At 44.4% G+C, this 17,892-nt stretch overlaps 2 protein-coding genes and 1 long non-coding RNA gene across 4 annotated transcripts in view; 1 reads left to right on the top strand and 2 right to left on the bottom strand.

Annotated features, from left to right (window-relative positions):
• Positions 1–10,802, bottom strand: part of LOC105561494 — a 14,232-nt gene extending 3,430 nt beyond the window's left edge. The window contains exons 1-11 of one of the 2 annotated variants that reach the window (XM_012011524.1): positions 10,402–10,802; positions 8,568–8,832; positions 4,939–5,792; positions 4,696–4,822; positions 4,426–4,617; positions 3,897–4,075; positions 3,720–3,805; positions 3,255–3,474; positions 2,859–3,161; positions 2,557–2,739; positions 1–1,669 (exon numbers count right to left, since the gene is read on the bottom strand). In XM_012011524.1, the coding sequence (XP_011866914.1) occupies positions 1–1,669; positions 2,557–2,739; positions 2,859–3,161; positions 3,255–3,474; positions 3,720–3,805; positions 3,897–4,075; positions 4,426–4,617; positions 4,696–4,822; positions 4,939–5,792; positions 8,568–8,832; positions 10,402–10,453 (4,130 nt within the window). In that variant the 5' untranslated portion in view covers positions 10,454–10,802. Of the gene's footprint in view, positions 1,670–2,556; positions 2,740–2,858; positions 3,162–3,254; positions 3,475–3,719; positions 3,806–3,896; positions 4,076–4,425; positions 4,618–4,695; positions 4,823–4,938; positions 5,793–8,567; positions 8,979–10,401 lie in introns of those variants that run through there. The other variant, XM_012011523.1, reaches the window with a different exon arrangement.
• The window catches only part of LOC105561493, a 61,725-nt gene that overhangs the window by 7,975 nt on the left and 35,858 nt on the right, over positions 1–17,892 (top strand). The window lies entirely within an intron of this gene.
• LOC105561495 (ankyrin repeat and fibronectin type-III domain-containing protein 1) overlaps positions 15,048–17,892 on the bottom strand; it is a 95,036-nt gene continuing 92,191 nt past the window's right edge. Inside the window, exon 13 of the mRNA XM_012011525.1 lies at positions 15,048–17,880. The gene's annotated coding sequence lies outside the window, so the exon portion shown is untranslated. The remainder of the gene's footprint in view (positions 17,881–17,892) is intronic.

Here is a 17,892-nt window from a genome sequence, read left to right as displayed (position 1 = left end):
TTATTTATTACATAAATCAGTTGGGAGCTCGGTCGTGCGGTCGTCGAAGGTTTATGTCCATCGTAGCTTGGTCTGTGCGTTTGGTAAGATTCATCATTCGGTGCGTAACTCGGCTGGGAATTCGGCCGTGTGCTTGTCGAAGGCTTGTGTCCATCGTAGTTTGGTCTGCTTGTATAAAATTCATCGCTCGATTCATAGCTCGGTCTGGTTAACCGTATGTTTGTCGGGGGTTCAGAACCACCGTAATTCGGCCTCTGCGCTAATTTCTGTTCGTCGTTCAATGCGTAATGTCCAAAGTTTTCTGAAAACTTGGGTCTTTCGTAGGCATGCGCTGGAGGTAAATCGTGATACAAGAGTCCGTTGATTAAATAACCGTCAATCTCTGACTTTTGGGTAGTTGATGCCTTCTGGAAATTCGTGTAATACGTGTAGAGAGTGGGCGTGGGACTGGTGCCGGAATAGTTGTCGTAAAAGACGTCGTCCTGGGCGAAAGCGGGCGATCTGTACCCGTAGGCTAGCGGATTCGGATTATGGGGATCGCGGAAACTGTAGGGAACATATGGATGACGGGCTAAGTGAATACTTGGCGAATGAGGGATCGTCGTCGGTATAGGCCTTCCCTGCGGTCGATACAGATGATTTATTAAAGCATGATTAAGGTTCGAGCTTGGTCTGGCAGAAGGCTGCCCCTGTATTTTGATACGCGAACCGTAAATTCCCTCGTTCACGAAAACAGGCGCGTTCACGGCATTGTTCTGGACCACGATCGTGAGGTTGTCTGGACGCCCGAAGGGTTTCTTCACGACGATATTATTCTCCTGATTGACGCTGTTCTGAAAAGGCTTTGGAGTTGTAGACTTTGTATGTTCGGAGCTGGAGACTCTCCTCCTATGACTAACGTTTTCCTTTTTCGGCCTTGGAACAGAGCTACTTTTCTCGGTCGCCGTTCGTTTAACTTTCTGCGAGTTGTCGACGTCGTCTTTGAATTCGGACGGTCGTTCGGCCCAGAGTTCGAGGTCCAGGTGCCCAATGGCCGGATCATCGCAAGAAAGACGTTTATTCTTCAACATATCCGCCGCGAGGAAAACAAACGGTTGTATAGTCTTAATGTCATCCATCATTCGGCATAGTACTTGAGCCAAACTGACTTGCCTGATCTGTTGCAACTGGCCGGCGGTGAAGCTGCTTTCGCTGTCGGGATTCTCGTACCAGAATCGATCGCCACGTCGCAGATTGCTGAATTGCTGGGCGATTATGCAAGCGAAGGTTGGCCCGACCAGGCCGCCAACCACTGACTTCTCCGCCAGACCAGCCGAGAAGAGGTCGATGTCCTCCACCGACGAGTATAGCGATTTAAATTTTCTCGAGACGCTTCGCGACATTACTCTATCGAGGTCCTCGAACGTTTTTATCGGGGACAAGGCACAAGGCTCGCGCCATCGCACGTAGGGCGGTAAACCGTGATCTCTGCCCCGCTGGATATTGATGGAGGCGAGATCCATGCCGAATGCGAAACCGGGCGTTTGGAAAAGATGATTCGTTACTTCTTCGCTCATGAACTCGTCCCGCCTTTGGCACGGTTGATTCACTAGGCCTAGAAGAAGGCGATCGACGGATCCCGCCGTATCCAGATTCGCAGGGTTGCTGAACTCGTCGTGGATCGAGACGTCTGTGACAGTGTTTTTATTTCTTGAGTTGAATACTACTCCATACTTTCGGTTTCATTGAAATTAGTTACAATTATAGTATACTTCAAGCCTTTTTTTTGTTAGATATCAGCATTATATACTTGGGAAACACATTGTGTCTGAGAATATTCGTATATCGTGATTCAAAATTGTATGTGACAACTTGGTATCTCTAATTGTAAGTTTGACAAATGAAAGATAAAGGAGAAATTAAACGTAAATATAAAAAAGTAAATGATTTGCCGTGCACTATCAAATTAATCAATAAAAGAATATTTTAGGATTTTTAAATAAAATGTTAAACTCGAGAATGTAGAACGTGTTGTCTACTGTAAACATCAAGCGTAACTGTATCTTTATAACGCCTGTATGCATTTAACCATGTGCTCTACTATGCAGCGAGTACACCGCAATGCAGCAGCGCGGTGCACGTGTCTCGAATATTTACGCTGACAAAGGTTTATTTTTTTCTCTAAAATGTATATTTACCGGTGCTGTGTAAATTACTGATTTTAATTCCGTAATTAAAGGCTTTACGCGACTCTATACGACCTTTAGACATCTCAGACGACTTATAATTTGCGTCAAATTTTAGGACAAAACTCTATTTATCACTTTGTATGCCGTATTTCATGCGTTTTAAAATATAATTGTACACATGTACATTCTCGAGTTTTTCGTATTATACATAAAATTATTGAAAGCGGATAACGTTTTGATTTTTAAAATGACGAATTATATTATAGATCGCCTGAACAGTGGGCTTTAAAGTATACTATTCCCCCTTCTATTCATTATAATAATAACAATATAGCATTTATGGCATTTATATCATTATAGTAATTTTTGTTACTACAATTTTACTCACTATTAAAGATGGGCCTGTGGTCGCTATCGAACCTAACGAAACTCCGCTGGACCAATGAGTGTCCGAATCGATAAGCCGCCGTAGAAAATGAATTTGCAATGGTGGGATTCACGGTCGGATCGTATCCCTCGTAGTAGCCCTTTTTAAGAACTTCCAGGTCAAAGATCTTCATCACCTGAGGGCCTGGGGAACGTTACCAGTGCTTTACCTCAGAACGCTTTGTCTCGTTTAGTCTTTACGACACTATCGATCATGTTATCTTCGAGTGAGTGCCGTAACTACCGAATTGGAAGTTGTCTTACCAAGAACGATCGGCAGGAATTCTCGATAAGTTATGTGTTGGACCACCGCGCCGACGAGCCTTCGGGTTTCTTGAAAAAGTTTCTCGTCGCTCCAGTGGGAGTTCAGGACGGATAGTTCCGTGGCTATCCTGTTGTGCAATCTTAAAAAGACGACGTGCAGGGACGTGAGAGCAGGTTGCTCGCTCAGACGTCCGTCGCCCGCTCGGAAGCAGGTCGTAGACAAAGATCCGCGTTTGCACAAGTCTGATTCGCGTTTCAGGAGCGAGGGTCTGCGCGACTGTATCCTTCCGTATTGCAGTAAGCCTGGAAAATCAGAGATGGAGATTCTAAGCGGATCGGGGGAGGAGTTCCCTGCCTCTTCCTCTCGAAACCGTCGGAATTGGTGCGCGCACTCACCGTTCCGGAATAGTCTCAGACTGTCGCTGTGCATGGCGTTACTGCTGTAAACCATGGAGGCATCCAAATAACTGGTCACCTGGGACAATTGGTCTCTCGGGCCAAATTCGCAGCCCTCTTTAGGGGCCGGCCCGCTTCTGAGGAATTCCAGACACCTTACGCCCAGAGGACCGTAGAAATTGTCGCGCAGGTTCACCGCTATCGGAAGACACTCCGGGTGCTATTGACATACATTACAAGTGTACTCTCTTCTCGCGTTCTTCTCTCGCGTGGGGGTATCGAAATGCCAACTTTTCGGGTGCGAAGCGGGACGAAAGTTGCAGTTCATAAATGTTGCAATTTGCCGCGGTTGTCTCTAGCGACACGACATGAATCATATCCGTACGAATAAAACGTCTCGGAATGTTTATAATGGATGGTGTTACGGCTAGAAGTTATAACTACAGTCACTGATTAATTCATTACCATGAACTCTGGCGGTTGAAAACCGACGCCCCCTTGTAAGCAACATTGTGGTATTGTGCCATTAAATCCTCTGCTTTGACCGGTCGCTGTTAGAAACGATGGATATAATTAATACAGTTGCGTCTTGACGAAACGGTCCAAATTGAAGCGAGGTTGAAGGAAATTTTAATAACCAACCTGTCAAATCGTGATCTACAAACTGTCCCCACTGCATTAGCATGTGAGTAATGGAAGCCAGGGGTACGTCTTTGTTTTCGTGGATCAGGCTCGTGACATCCCGTGCGCTCGGGAGCGGCCTTCCGTCCCTCGACCTCCTAACACTTTGAACGCCGTCCTCGTATTCCGATGAAAGAAATCTGAGTATGACGATTGCTTTAGCACGGGGGGAAGCATCTTCGTTTTTTTTTTTACGTTTTACATTCAGAGATCGCGCGGGAGGAAAGTGTAACTGCCGTAGCTAAAAACTGCATGCGACTAAATTTCGGTTGTAAAATATGGGCAGCTAATACTTACAATTAGTTGTGATAGCTAATACTTTGCTACTGTGCCTGTTGCATCAGGTGCGGCAGCAAACCGTTTGCCGTGGCTTAGAACTTTACAGCTGATGCAGCGAAATATTTTTAGCAAATCGTGATTGGCTACGGTAGCGACAATTCTTTTCCCAGTGCGTTAATGGCGGGTCGCCATACACTTTGCTTATATTTACCTCCTCATCGCAGACATCGCGGAGCCCCACCAGAGATTTTGCAGATTATTGCAGCTGCCGTCGGACGTTCTGTACCTTAGGCTAGCCCGCGGGCATCGGGGTGGGTCCCTCCGTGGACATTGTTGTTCCAGCGAGCTCCTTCGGGTGAGCTTACTTCGGGATAAAGGTAATTCCAACGGCGTATTCGGGAACCTGACAAGACGATCGGAATAGTCGTAACAGTTTCTTATTACGCCATTAGAAGTTCGCTGTTGCTTACGGGAAGCTTACTTTTTTAAGAACACAGCGGTGCCTTGAAGGGCCGCGTATCCGAATCTCGCGAGGCCTCTCGCCTCCTCCGACTGATCGTTAAACGCCGCTACGTATCTCGCTGGATTATCGTTCTCCAGATAAAGACCTGCACGTTCGTTTCGTATATAAGAATTTTTTCGTAGATATACGCATCTAATAACGTTGGCAATACGCGATATATCATTGGATGGATGGATTAGTAAAGGTTTCTTAAACGCTTACCCATCGAATACAATTTAGGTTCCTGAATATAATAAAGATCGTTCATGGCTTGCAAGCCAAAATTCGCGGCTTCCATCAGACCGTCTTCCTCCGATTTCCAGCTCTCCTGATCGGCGCCACCCAGGGTTTGATTATCGGCTTTCGGCGCGGCGTTCTGCGTTTTCACGATCCCATCATTCGAGTTTTCAGCGAGGTGCGCCTTCGAAGTATCACCGATATTAGAATCAACACTTGCTCGCACGCCGTCGTCCCATTCTTGAAGGATCTTCACTTGTTGCGGGGTATTACTTTTCGCGTTGCCCAATGATTTCGGCATGTTAGTTTTGACACCCGCATTATTCAGCGATCCGGCCCAGGATCCCTCTTTGAGTTTATCTTCCGTCTTTTTGGTTTCTTCATCTTCTTCTTCTCTTGCCGCCGGTTCTGTTACTGCGGGGCTTTCAGAAATGCGCGATACGTTCAAAAATTCATGTCGGATTCCATCTCCCGTCTGATTCGTCTCTTTCGCAGGAATGTACGTGATTCCGTCGGAATCTCTCGGCTGTAACACATCCGCCGCTGCCTCTTCTATCTCTCTCTTCAGCAGCTTCTGTACGTATTTCAGCCGCGCTGCTTCGACAGGATACGAAGTATTTGCGTTGCTTTCTTGGATCTCCGGGGTTAAAGGATTGTAGTCCGATGAAATATTTACTCGCCTCCTCGCAGCGTCCGTCGATGTGAAAAACGATTGCTCGTGTTTGCCGGAAATTCTTACTTCGTGATTTGACGTTTGGCTTTTCGTGTGGGATTCTGCTGTATCGTCCGTTTCCCTCGGTTTCGATGACAATGCGCAGGAGAGGGAGGAAAAAATGAGGCTGACAAAAATAACAACCATTCATTACGCGTAACATGGCATATCCGCGTCTCATAAAGAAAATGTTAGATAAAAAATTTGTTTACGCCGATGTCTAAGCCCAGTCCAGCAAATATCAATTGTGATTTATGGCAAAATTTCAGACAAAGAAATCAACGATCCACTCGATGGATATTTAGCGCTGTATGTTTTTGATGTTTCAAAGCGCATCGCACGGTATTTTGATAGCGATCTGACTTTCACTGATGTGTGCACGAGTTTCTGATATCGATCGTGCTCAAAGTAACATTCGAGCGACATTTATGTCACGTTTTTCCTGCTCGTGACATTGACTTTATCGCGAGCTAATCTACATGATCAAGCACGGGTATTTCATTCACACTCGCGATACAACGTACGCGGGTACCGTTTATCGCAACGCGCGCTCCCCTTGTCTTTCTATTCCCATTTCGCAGGATTTCAATAAATACTTGAAGCTTTGTTTCAACAAGATGTAATTATATAAATTAAATTTTACAACGTTAAACTAATAATTCTATTGCTGCTACATAAGCATCATAAAACGTGACATTTGATAAGGTATGAGAATCGATCTGTATATCCGAGATCGTGAAGCGTTGAGAACAATAGTGATGTCCAAGTAATATGATGACAGATATTAATTCAAAGAAAGAAAGAAAAAAGAAGAGAAGCACTGGATGAGTCGAAACATTCACTAAATGAAACTCGGCACCGCGAGGCGTTAGGATCGAGAGAGATGTAACGGGATCGCGAATTGTAGAACAGCAAAGGCACGATGGACTAAAGATATTATATTGACCTTGTTGAGACGTTGGAGAGAGATCTTCTCTTGAATTTTTCCATGGCGAGTGAATCGTAGAAACATGCAAATCTATTTACAGCCGATCTATTTATAGATCTGTTATAAATATACACGTATAGAAAAAACGTATGTTTAAAAATCTTGAATATTAATAATTAAATTCAAGAATTTAATTAATATGTACCACAATTAACAGAGAGAAATCTCTTTTTACATTAAAATAATCCCAAGTCTAGTACAGATTTACAAACATTGTCGATGAACGAAGAGACACGTTGCTTAAAAATGGCTGAACTTGATCGCGAATTTGACTACATTCCAGGTGTGATTTGTCAATGACGTTTGTAAGTCTGTATCAGAAAGGAAACACTTATCGATATCGACTCACAAGGTTGCAAAGTGCATTTTGTCCGGCGACACGGCCCTTGGTTGCTTTCACAATATTCGGTGGCGCATACTCGACAGCGCGAAATCGTCAAGTGTCGAACGAAGACGCGGAAACGGTAGAGAGCAAGATCGAGAAACGGGAAAAGGATGAAGAATGAAAAAAAAATGGACACGGAGACACGCGTGTGGATCGTCGAATCGAGGCGGCGGCCTTCTCGAGGACGGTTAACCAGGTACTAACCGGTGATCAGATCGACCGACTGGTCTTATCCGCGAGGAAGGTGCCTCCGGGCTTGGCTTTTTGTTCGTCGGTGCCAGCGTCGTCGTTTTTTGCGTATTTTTACTGTTATCCGTGGCGCCTCGACGCGTTATCTCGTTATTTCGACTGTCCGCCGTTGATCATCTCGCGTCACGGGAAGACTCCGTGTTTTGCTCGGGCATCGCGCGCGGCAGGAAGACGTAAGATCGAGCTTCCTATAATTGTGTTGCGGCGTTTACGGTTTCTCGGATGCGGATTCAGAACACTCATACCGGCGGGAAGACAAGTCGAAATGAGCACGAGATTATACTAATTAGCGCGTCGCGCCATTAACATTTTCTACATCGATCGCCGTCCGTTGATCATTGACAATCTGATATAAGCTCCTACTAATCCGGTTATCATTGAATTGGATTTTTTTATATCCATTCATTTAAGTTGAACGACTTCCGGAGAGCGATATTGTAGTTAAATCTTTTTAGCGTGTATCATTAAATGTTATGATCGTACGATTTTATTTAAACTTTTTAAGGAGCGAGGAAACTTGATGTGAAATAAATGTACACGTATACATTTATTTCGTGTTAACTTTTTTTCTTTAGACCAATTACTTTTTCATGGTACTGCAGTTTTACGTTTCTTGGAAACATTTTCTTTTAAACCACTGATCCATTGCTTTTAATTTATTCTAAATTTGCAAATTTATACATAATATGTTATGTAGGTACGTGTGCAACTGTACACGTGTGTATTATGTGTATACACGTATGTACATGTGCATTTAAAAAAGTTAATATTTATTTTCAATCACGACGATCTGTCAAAGTTTTAATGCGCTCAATCTCGAAAGCTTTAATTTTGTTTTTTACCTTTTATCCGTTGTTAATTTAGTGAAGTGACGAAGCCACTGATTTAGTCTAGAGAACGATATGACTGGTGCACTGAAAAAAAATTCTGGTTGAATATGGACGAATCAGATAATTCCTTTAGGATTTACCAGAATTTCTGTAGGATTACAGGAATTCTGGTAAATCCTAAAGGAATTCTGGTAAATCCTAAAGGAATTATCTGATTCGTCCATATTCAACCAGAAATTTTTTTCAGTGTGCTAAACACATTTATCGAGTATTTATACGCAGCATATGTTAAAATTGAAATATGTTAGAAATCTTTGATTAATTCTTGGGGAAGTACAGAAATAAAAACTTATTATTGAGAATTATTTCGTCGGGGAAGAATATTGTATACGTAGCTCGGCGCACATATTTCATCGGATTAACGCAGAGTTAATTACAGTTATTAATTACCTCGTCAGTGTCTGGCCGCTTTCTCCTGTGCTTGCAAGCTCGCTATTGCTTTGCCCGTGCCGTATAACACTTTTGCTCGGACCTGGACTCTCCTCGTGGCTGTACAGGTCGTTCCAGACGCGGGCGACGAGCTTCCGGTATTGCCACCGGTAGTCGAACCTAACTGCAAAGTGCCACCCGCGTAATTCGCACCTCTGCAACTCGTGCAACCCTCCGACATTGTGCCAGTTCTGATATCGTCTCGTGTTACTGTCGAATACTTTCCCTAAACAAACAGCAATCTCGCGATAATTGCAAAACGTAATTGCAAACGTAACGAGAAGCAGCATTAACGGGAATTAAGGAAGCGATATTGCAATTTTTTTTTATAAACTGATGAACTGATGAGACTGCAATCTCGGCCCGATTGTATGTAACATTCAAGTCCTGCGTTTTCCATTTATTTAATTTCATGTTGAATTGTCCAATCATATTGCCTAATTTAATTCGATTCTAAATAATATTTTCAATTCTTAATAAAAATTTTTCCCATATTTCAATTAATAGCCGAACTACATGGTACGTCGTGCGCGATTGAATCTTTATAATGTCTCGTACATATTAACGATGTGTCGTAACAAATTGGCGCAAATTATTCATGAAATTTACGAATGAGAGAGCATCGTTTCACACAATGAAAAAAAGTAGTACGCGCAAACTGAAACGTGCGGAGGTCAGGTTTTGAATAGCGGCACTGAAGTAAAGCGTGAAGCGCATTTGACGGCTATAAGCGTCATATCATGTCGCAACATCGCCGGACATAACCGTCAGTGTCGGTTAATATATTAAGCGTCGCGTCTTGTATATATGTACTCGAGAATGATTCTCCTCCCGGATAAAGGCTACATTTTCACGTCGTCTCAATTGTATCGTGACCCGTAAAACTTCTTAGGCACGTCCAACGGTATTCATTTAATCGCGTTTTTCATCAAAATGTTAAACTAGCGTCTGTCCTCTTCGATTTCGCTCCGACCAACGCGGTGGCGCGGCTTGATATAATGATTACAGTTAATTATAGCTTGTTATAGCGACACGATAGTATTTAGTTTTGATGCTTCATTAGTTTAACATTTTAGGTTCTCTATGCTTAAACTTTTCGAGGACTTTGAAACAATTGACCGAAAATCTTTTTGACTACGACGTTATTAATTATTACGCGCGACAGGTATCAATTATAGCAACATTGTGCAATTGAACGATGTGATTTTTTGCTGTTCCTTCTCAGTCAAAGGCATGTCGGCCGTCTGTTATAATGTGCAGTGTGCGGCTCCGACCCGCGTGCCGTTCACCATAAATCCGGGAAAATCTGGGTTAATTATACAAATGGCAATATATGGCGAGCTTTCCTATCGGTGACCTTACCGGAAAAAGGCAAAACTCCGTAACTTCCTTGCTTGGTTGGCTAAGGCGAATGAAGAAACAGGCCCGATACAAAAAATATACGAGCGCGAAAATAAGGTCGGTCAAATTAATCACGCCACTTACAATATTTCTCACGGATAATATAGTCTGGAGAAGAAATTTTGTTCTTTGTTACACACACTCCTTTCAAACCGGGGAGCGTTAGGAAATTATTTATTACCTTTTATTAAAAATATGCCTGGTGACGAAGAAGATATTTTTCACTACTATTTCGAGGTTCGTTATAAACTGAATAATTCCAACGCACGTGCAACTATCCGTATCCCGAATTGAACTCGTAACAAATCAAAATGCATATTCAACGTGTAACAAATCAAATGCATATCACACTCTCGCTAATCTCTCCCAGCACCATCGGCTACTGTAAACTTACTCGTGTCGGATTCTTTTAACGAGATGAATCGATCGACTCCAGGCCTTATCATCAACTGTCCTGTACGACCTCACGAAACATTTTTCCGATCAATTTCGCTTCTCCGCAGCAGATTCACGAAGCTGATCCCTCCGGGTCTCGGTCATCGATTTTGGGAAGACGACGCGTCGCGCAAATTTTTCGCGGGACTCCCCGGTTTCGCCCGGTCCGGGGTAGAGAGGCGCGCGTTCGAAATCGGCGACAAAGGACGTCCGCGTGTCCGCGTCCACGGTGCGAAGGCGCCGAAGGAACTGATCGGCCGTGTTCCAAATAGCCGGTCGGTAGGCTTCACCGAACACTCGTCTCTCTTTTCTTCTTCTTCCTCCGCGTCGTGCCGGTCGTTTGTCGTCGGCGTCCTCGCCGTCGTCGGAGTCGTCCTCCTCGTCGCCGTTGTTCACCTCCTCGCCTGGAGGGGATGTGGGCGATTGGGGACCGGGACGACTATGAAAGCCAGTGCCTAACTTGCGGAACTCGGCAGAAATTCTCGGAGCTACCGTTCTCAAATAATAACGTCCAACTGAATTGGAAGGTGGACGGGAATATGGTAGATCGACTTTCGCCACATCTCTTTTTAAATGCCGCGTAAATATAAATTTTTATTACAACGAAGGGAAACTCTCAATTCGATTCGACGCGACAGCGAAGGCTGTAACATTTTTCTTTTAATGGTGATCTCGGGGTCACATCCCCCGTGTACGCGCTTTACGTAGGACCGCTCGGCGAAAAATTTGCGCCTTCGAAATCTCATCCCCGGCCGTTCGGTCTTGACTCCTTCGCGCGGCTATGACTCACGATCGTGAACTCCGCGTCACAAAGAGGGAGAGAACGGAGGAGGGCGAGGGAGTCGGCGGACGTAAAGAGAAAGAGCGGTGAGGAGAGGTATGCATTGTGACGTGCGTACGCGGCGGCGACCCAACTCGCCGCGAGTACGTAACCTTCGATTGGTAAAAATTCGACCGGCGAGCGGCCGCTGTCGGACCTTGTGCCCCGCATAATTCTTTCGCAACGCCGCGCGCCGGCTGTGCACATGCACGTGCACGGGAGATCCGTGTAGAGCCGACGCCGCGAGCCGGGCAGTACGAGCGGTTCTGCGGGAAGAAGGGGACACGGTCGCCGGATGCGTTTTCTGGGCCTCCGCGGGCCTTGCGGACCGCGCGCGACGCCGCGGGGTGAAAAGTGGGGAACGCGGCGAATTCGCCAATTCCTTATTTACTCGTGGTCCCACCTGGGGAGGGACCGATGTCCAGAGAGAGGAGGAAGAAATTCCGCATTTTTCCGCTTCTAAAGGTGTGACGCCGCGTGTAAATGAGTCTACGTTCCACCCTTACGCGTAACTACGTATTGTACTTTGTACTTGGCTGAGCGGGGGTACAACGCGGGCTATTGTGCCAGCGAGAACTGCTCCTACGGCCGTCGTGCGGAACAAGTTGGCGTAATAATTTGATTGATACTCGCGTCGCTCGTTGCATATTCAGCCGCGTGCCGTTGCCCGACGATCGTTGCGTCAAAATTGCCATTAATAAAATCTGTTTTGCAAATCTGTGCGCAGCCTTGCATCAGAATGCGCCGCGTTCAGCAGGGCGTCGATCGCGCTGCGACGTCGTACCACGGTCGCGAAAGGATTAAAAGCTGTGAAGGTAAAAAAGAAAAGAGAAAGAAAGAATTTTGGAGCGGATCGCCGATCCGACATTAATTTGTTGGCAAACGTTACTGCTGCTCGGTACTGCTTACGAATCGCTCGGTAATTACTGTTTGATATTAGCGCAGTAATATTAAATTGACTATTAATATCAATTTAATCGTGCGGGAAGAGGAGTCTCCTCATATTCGGCCCTTTGCCAAAGCCGGGCTTTCCTCTATTCGCGCGATTAAATTGATATCAATAATCAATTTAATATTACTACGCTAATGGACATCTTGCTAATCTCCTCCCTTTTTCCATTACAAAACATTGTAACCGTCAGATGTCGAAACGATTCATAATCGAGACATTTATCGCGAAACGGACCGCGAAAAAAAAGTGGCATCAACAATGAGAAAATTCACGAGAAATAGTACGGCTGCGGTGAGAAAAATGAATAAAGCCAATGGCACACGATACTGTTTTTCCCAAAAAGCATGCAGTTTTAGATCAGGTGACTTAAGGCTTACATCCCGATTGGGTCTCGTAAGCAATCCAGTAGGAAAAATTGTATCGTGTGCCGCTGGCTTTATGTGTTAGAAATGAATAATAAGGCATTTGCCAGGTTAATTAACTGATTAATCAAGACGGAGTACAAGCAAACAGTAACGTAAGGTAGTCTTATTAACGAAAGATACTATTGGTTAAGAAATATATCGTGGTGCGTCATCACGATATAACTAATTTCAGTAAAACGTTTGCCGAAACTGAACAAAGGATACAGTTATCGTAGCTTATCGTAACTATACAATTTTCTAGCTACTCCGTATTACTTCATTACCGTTTTAGTTACATGTAACTAATAAAACAACGTCGATATCCTACGCCACATTCGTCGCCCCGTATTTATTTCAATTTATGAATAATTTATAACAACTTTTATATTATGCGGTTCCCGAAACTACTCCCTTTGTCCCCTGACTTTGCAAGCTGTCGCGGGATAGTTTGCGGAACTATTCCGTTTTCTCGGTGGATGGGTGCGCGCGTTCGGGGAATCCTCGGCCTGGGAATCTCTCGGATCTGAATCATCCCTACGTCGACCTACTCGCGTATGTCGGTCGTTATCTACTTCCCGCGGTGTAAAAAAGGTAATCGAAAATACCGTTATCACTCGTGCGAAGCGTCTTTCTTTCGTGACGCCGTGCAATTAAATGCCAAAGCGAACTGACTCCGCCGCCGACCGTATAGCGTCGCGCTATCAGTACCTCGCCAGTGGGTCAGTCAACAACGGGGTCAGCCGAGGGCGAATCCGGACTGCGGGTCAGCCAATCGCGTACGCTCGCGCGGCTGTCCGTGTTTTCGCGACAATGAGTATTAACTGTATACGTATACCATACACCCGCAACACAGTTAAATTCGTGCTGGCACTTCCGCAGTGGCGTAGCGCCGGCTTCGGCGCGGCCAAAAGCGAGCGTGAGGCACGATCTGATAAAACTCCACTGATTCCGCAACGGTTGGCGCGGGATTCCGGTTTTTTTTCTCCTTTTTCTTTTGGGCGGCTCTCCTTTTATCCCGTACGCCCTAGTCTTGAGTAAGTAGACCAGGCAGACCAGGTCAAATTTCGCTCCGGCGCGACAGCTCCGCTGATTACGCAATTAGCGGCCGCGGAGTAAATTATTAACAATTATCGTCGTTAACTATTATCGCAATCGCGTAATAAACAACCCGGCCGGCGGTTTGGATTACCGAGACTTTCTCTCGTTTCTTCTCGGCAACGCGACGTTTCCTCTACGTTTCGTCTCCGTAATCGGGCTTGTCTTATGTCGACGACGTCGTTTGTAAAAGTTTGCAAACGACGGAAACCCATTCGCGGCGCGTTCGCCGGAAGGGCAGAACGTAAGATCGTGGCCCAGGGTGGGAGACCGAGTAAGGAGTAGGTGGTGGTTCACCAACGCGGCAAGACGAGAAACAAGACGGAAGTGGGTCAGCAGGACTATCGGTCGCCGAGGGTCCGGGTTCTTGTCTCGCTCGCGCGTTTGATTCGCCGGAGGTGATGATGCTGGGTGGGATTGGATAGTATCCAACGTATACAGGTTCTTCCAGAAGAGATAAGAATCGGCGGTGTGGGAATATATGGAAAATGTCCAATGTATTCTTATTTCTACCTTTCGCGGAGAGAAGAACTTGCATAGCTCGTTAATTAAGCGTACACGAATAAGCTTCTTAGGAATCAAACTAATGCGTTCCGATTTTCGTACGTCGTTCTGTTATGTCGAGAAGAAAAGAATGTGCGCCTCGATGGCGACGCTGTGGATCGGATGTTGCAGCCAACGGATACAGGTCTCTTCCAGGAGAGATAAGACTCGACGGTGGGAATATGTGGAAAATGTCCAATGCATTCTTATTTCTATCTAAAGAAAATAATTGTGTAGTTCGTTACCTAAACGTATGCAAATAAGTCTTTCAGACATCAAACTGACGTGTTCCGATTCCTGCATCCTCCTTCATCTAAAAGAATTATATGACTCGTTAATCAATCATATAGTATAAACAAGCCTTTCGAAAGTTAAATTAATCAAAAGTCTCTACTTTTTGCAACTTTTTTAGTATCAGTACACGATTCGTTTACGACTTCGTCAATTTTCTCTACTCTTCATTTCATGCGATCGATTAGTTTGGCCTTTGAGAGACTCGATTGATGAACCGTAAGGTCCAAATAAAAGACAGATTAGCGAACTGCATATCGCAAAGTGATCTCCCTTCTTCTTCAGTTATAAACACAAGACGACTTTCCTCTCGGTTTATATCTCGGTAATTATATATACGTATATATTATACTTTCACTGATTACACGCATGTGCGATTGGAGGATTATAAGATCGCGAATGTAAAAGGAAAGAGGAATCGTCTTCGCGCTCGTTGGTTTCCATCTTCCAGGCGGGACACCCCGCCGAGGTTCCTAACGAATAAATTCCCTCGAGACAAATACAATGTTATACTTTATTTCGTGCGTTTCCGTCGTAGTACATTGTCCCCTGCAGAAAAAAATGGGGGCGGGGAAGGGGGAGAACTTAGTCGCAACAGAAACGAAGCCATCTCTTCTATACAAACACCAATTCGCTACTGTACATAATTTACTCGCGTTACATCACTCTTTTTAATGAATCACGAGTGACGCTTTGCTTTCCGGACACGAGGGAGGAACGGGAAAAGGGGGAAGCAACGGGGTCGGGGCGCGAGAATGTCTCCGTTCGGATCTCGAACTAATTAACTCACATCGCCGTCGCGTATAGGCACAACTATAATTACATCGCGATGAGTGTGGATCGTAGAAACGAGAATTTTATTTTCCCTCCCGCGTTCTCTCACGTCCGAAATAGGTCCTCGCCCTCTGGTTACCTTGTGCGTGCGGGTTCGCTCCTCCTCGAAATATTTACAAATATTTCAGCCAGCATCAGCGTTGGCTCGGCGCGCCTCTTGCTTCTCCACGTCGTAATATTTATAATATGCTAACGGTTATTTTTACATTCAACATCGATAGACACTCACGTAGTACTATTAAAATTTCTATCGTCTTCTCGACCAAACGGAAAAGGGGCGCGGGTGCCCGTTGGCTCTCAACGATCGTGTGTCTAGGCAAAAGTAACGAGGAAGAGGCAGAGGGTACGAACTGCATAATTAAATCGACGCACCGCTGGCTGACTTTTGTCAAGTGCCAATCAAGCTTATTGCGAATTGTCATTTCCGATTCGTTTTTTCTTCTGCCCGCGACATCGACTCTCGACGAACGTTCAGCGGTGCACGGGCTCACGTATACGCAGCCAGCGAGACTCGCTCTGCCCCCCCTCCCTAATAATTCGATCTTTTGCCACTTCATTGATAAAAAAATATGTGCACCATCCTCGCTAAACGCAGGTGGCCCCTTGGTGCACGATACTACTGCTCAATAAGCAAGTGATATTCGAGGGAGGACTTCGAATATACAGCCAAATCGGATCTGCGGCGTGAAGGACGGATTTCACGATAGATACCTGCATGGACACTCGGGATTGGGGCTGCTCGCTTGACAGATCGATATTACGCAGGCTTTCGGCGGACGAAGTGAAAGAAATATGGACTTAACAACCGACAACACGCACACGAACATACACGCACACGCGTTCCCTCATCCTCGCTTCACCTCGTCGCTCGTGCTATCTTCTCACCATTTTTCGGACTTCCTGAAAAGATCCCCCTTTTAAATACATCGCTCTTTTCGCTGTTAGTCGAACGGCTACATACAAGTGTATATGCGCTAGATAATCTTGCTGGATAGCTCGAATACGAAATGTGCAACGCGACCTCGAGACGTTTGGGAAGTTCGTCGCGTGATAATATTGTGCAGTAATATTGTGCGATTGGGGGTAATATTCAGCAAACCACTCTACACTATGGTACTTATCGTCGAATCGGTTAATACGTCGACTGCCGCGCCGTCGTTCTCTTCTAATCGGATACAATCATTTACGTACGGCGACGTATCAACTACATTCCTTAAAAATTTTGCTAAAACTCGCTCTTTATAACGTGAAAGTTAAATTCCTTTTGATTAGATAGTTTCTTTAAAAACTTTTCAAGATAAATCCGATCCGAGACCTACGCCTGCTAAGATTTCTCTTTGCCGCACGTTTTTAAAATGAGACAAAACAAACATCTATACTCGGATAAAACACGCGTAAACGTTTTATAACGAAACAAGTAGTATCTCTATATGCGCCATAGTGTGAAACAGAAATTATAAATCAAAACAAAAAATACAACTTATTTGTTTTATCTTTGAAGTAGATTAATAATACTCTTTGTTCTGTTATGTACAACAGTCTATAAGCCTCTTCGTCTTAACTATGCTAATAACTAACTATAAAACTGGTATTAACTGGTTCAGACGTTACTCGCCGCTTTAGATTCAAAATATTCTTCAACTAAGGTCTTAGAGTAACCTTTTTTAGTTTTTTTCTCTCCTTCCGTTAGTTCCGTTCCATAGAGTTCTCCTCTTGTACGTTTCTATCAACAAAATTTGTCGGCATCAAGATTGATCGTGTCTCTCCTAAAAAATATACTGTTTACTCTAAGCCGTTTTTAGATGATGCTACCAGACTTTAGGAACTTTTTCATTCTTTATTCGTTATTCTATTTTGAATATTAGAAAAAAAGTACACTGTGTCGGATTTACATGCATCGAAAAACGCACGTGAAATCACTTTATTTCCTATTTCTGAGCCTGGTAACACGGATCTAGTCAAGCAGAAAGTGTGTCATATGTAATCATCGTCGATAGCTTTGTCATACGTTAGAACGTAAAATATTCCTTTATAGGCATTTTATAATTTTTATAATACAAATATAAAACTTTTACTGACTTCAAAAAGGTATCCTTATTGACTCGAAGTATCCAAGTGACTTCCCATTACAATTTGTCTTATGCTCTAAAAGCCCTCACTGATTTCGCAACGACGATTCGTGCTTGGATACAACGAATTGCGGTATAAGGAATAATGAGATCTCTCAAGCAGCTTATACTTGCATATATCCTCTTGATAATACGCATATCGAATGAAACATTGAGATCGGTACGTAAAATATAACAGTATGTCTCGAGTATTATTCATTTACAAACTAACTAACATTCGAAGAATATTACAGATCGATGCTTGAATTCCCGAGTCGGAATGTACAAGCCTAAAATAAAACAGACTTCTATTTTTCGCCGGTACTTATCACACTCGTAACGATCCCTCGAGGTTGTCACGACTTCTCATAATTAGTGATTAATTGTCCGTCTAGAAGCATCG

This window comes from Vollenhovia emeryi, unplaced genomic scaffold (genome assembly GCF_000949405.1).
Source record: "Vollenhovia emeryi isolate VEMERY1.0 unplaced genomic scaffold, V.emery_V1.0 DF939206.1, whole genome shotgun sequence".
NCBI lineage: Eukaryota > Metazoa > Arthropoda > Insecta > Hymenoptera > Formicidae > Vollenhovia > Vollenhovia emeryi.
The sequence above is the reverse complement of the archived record's forward strand: the minus strand, read 5'-3'. Positions and strand labels throughout refer to the sequence as shown.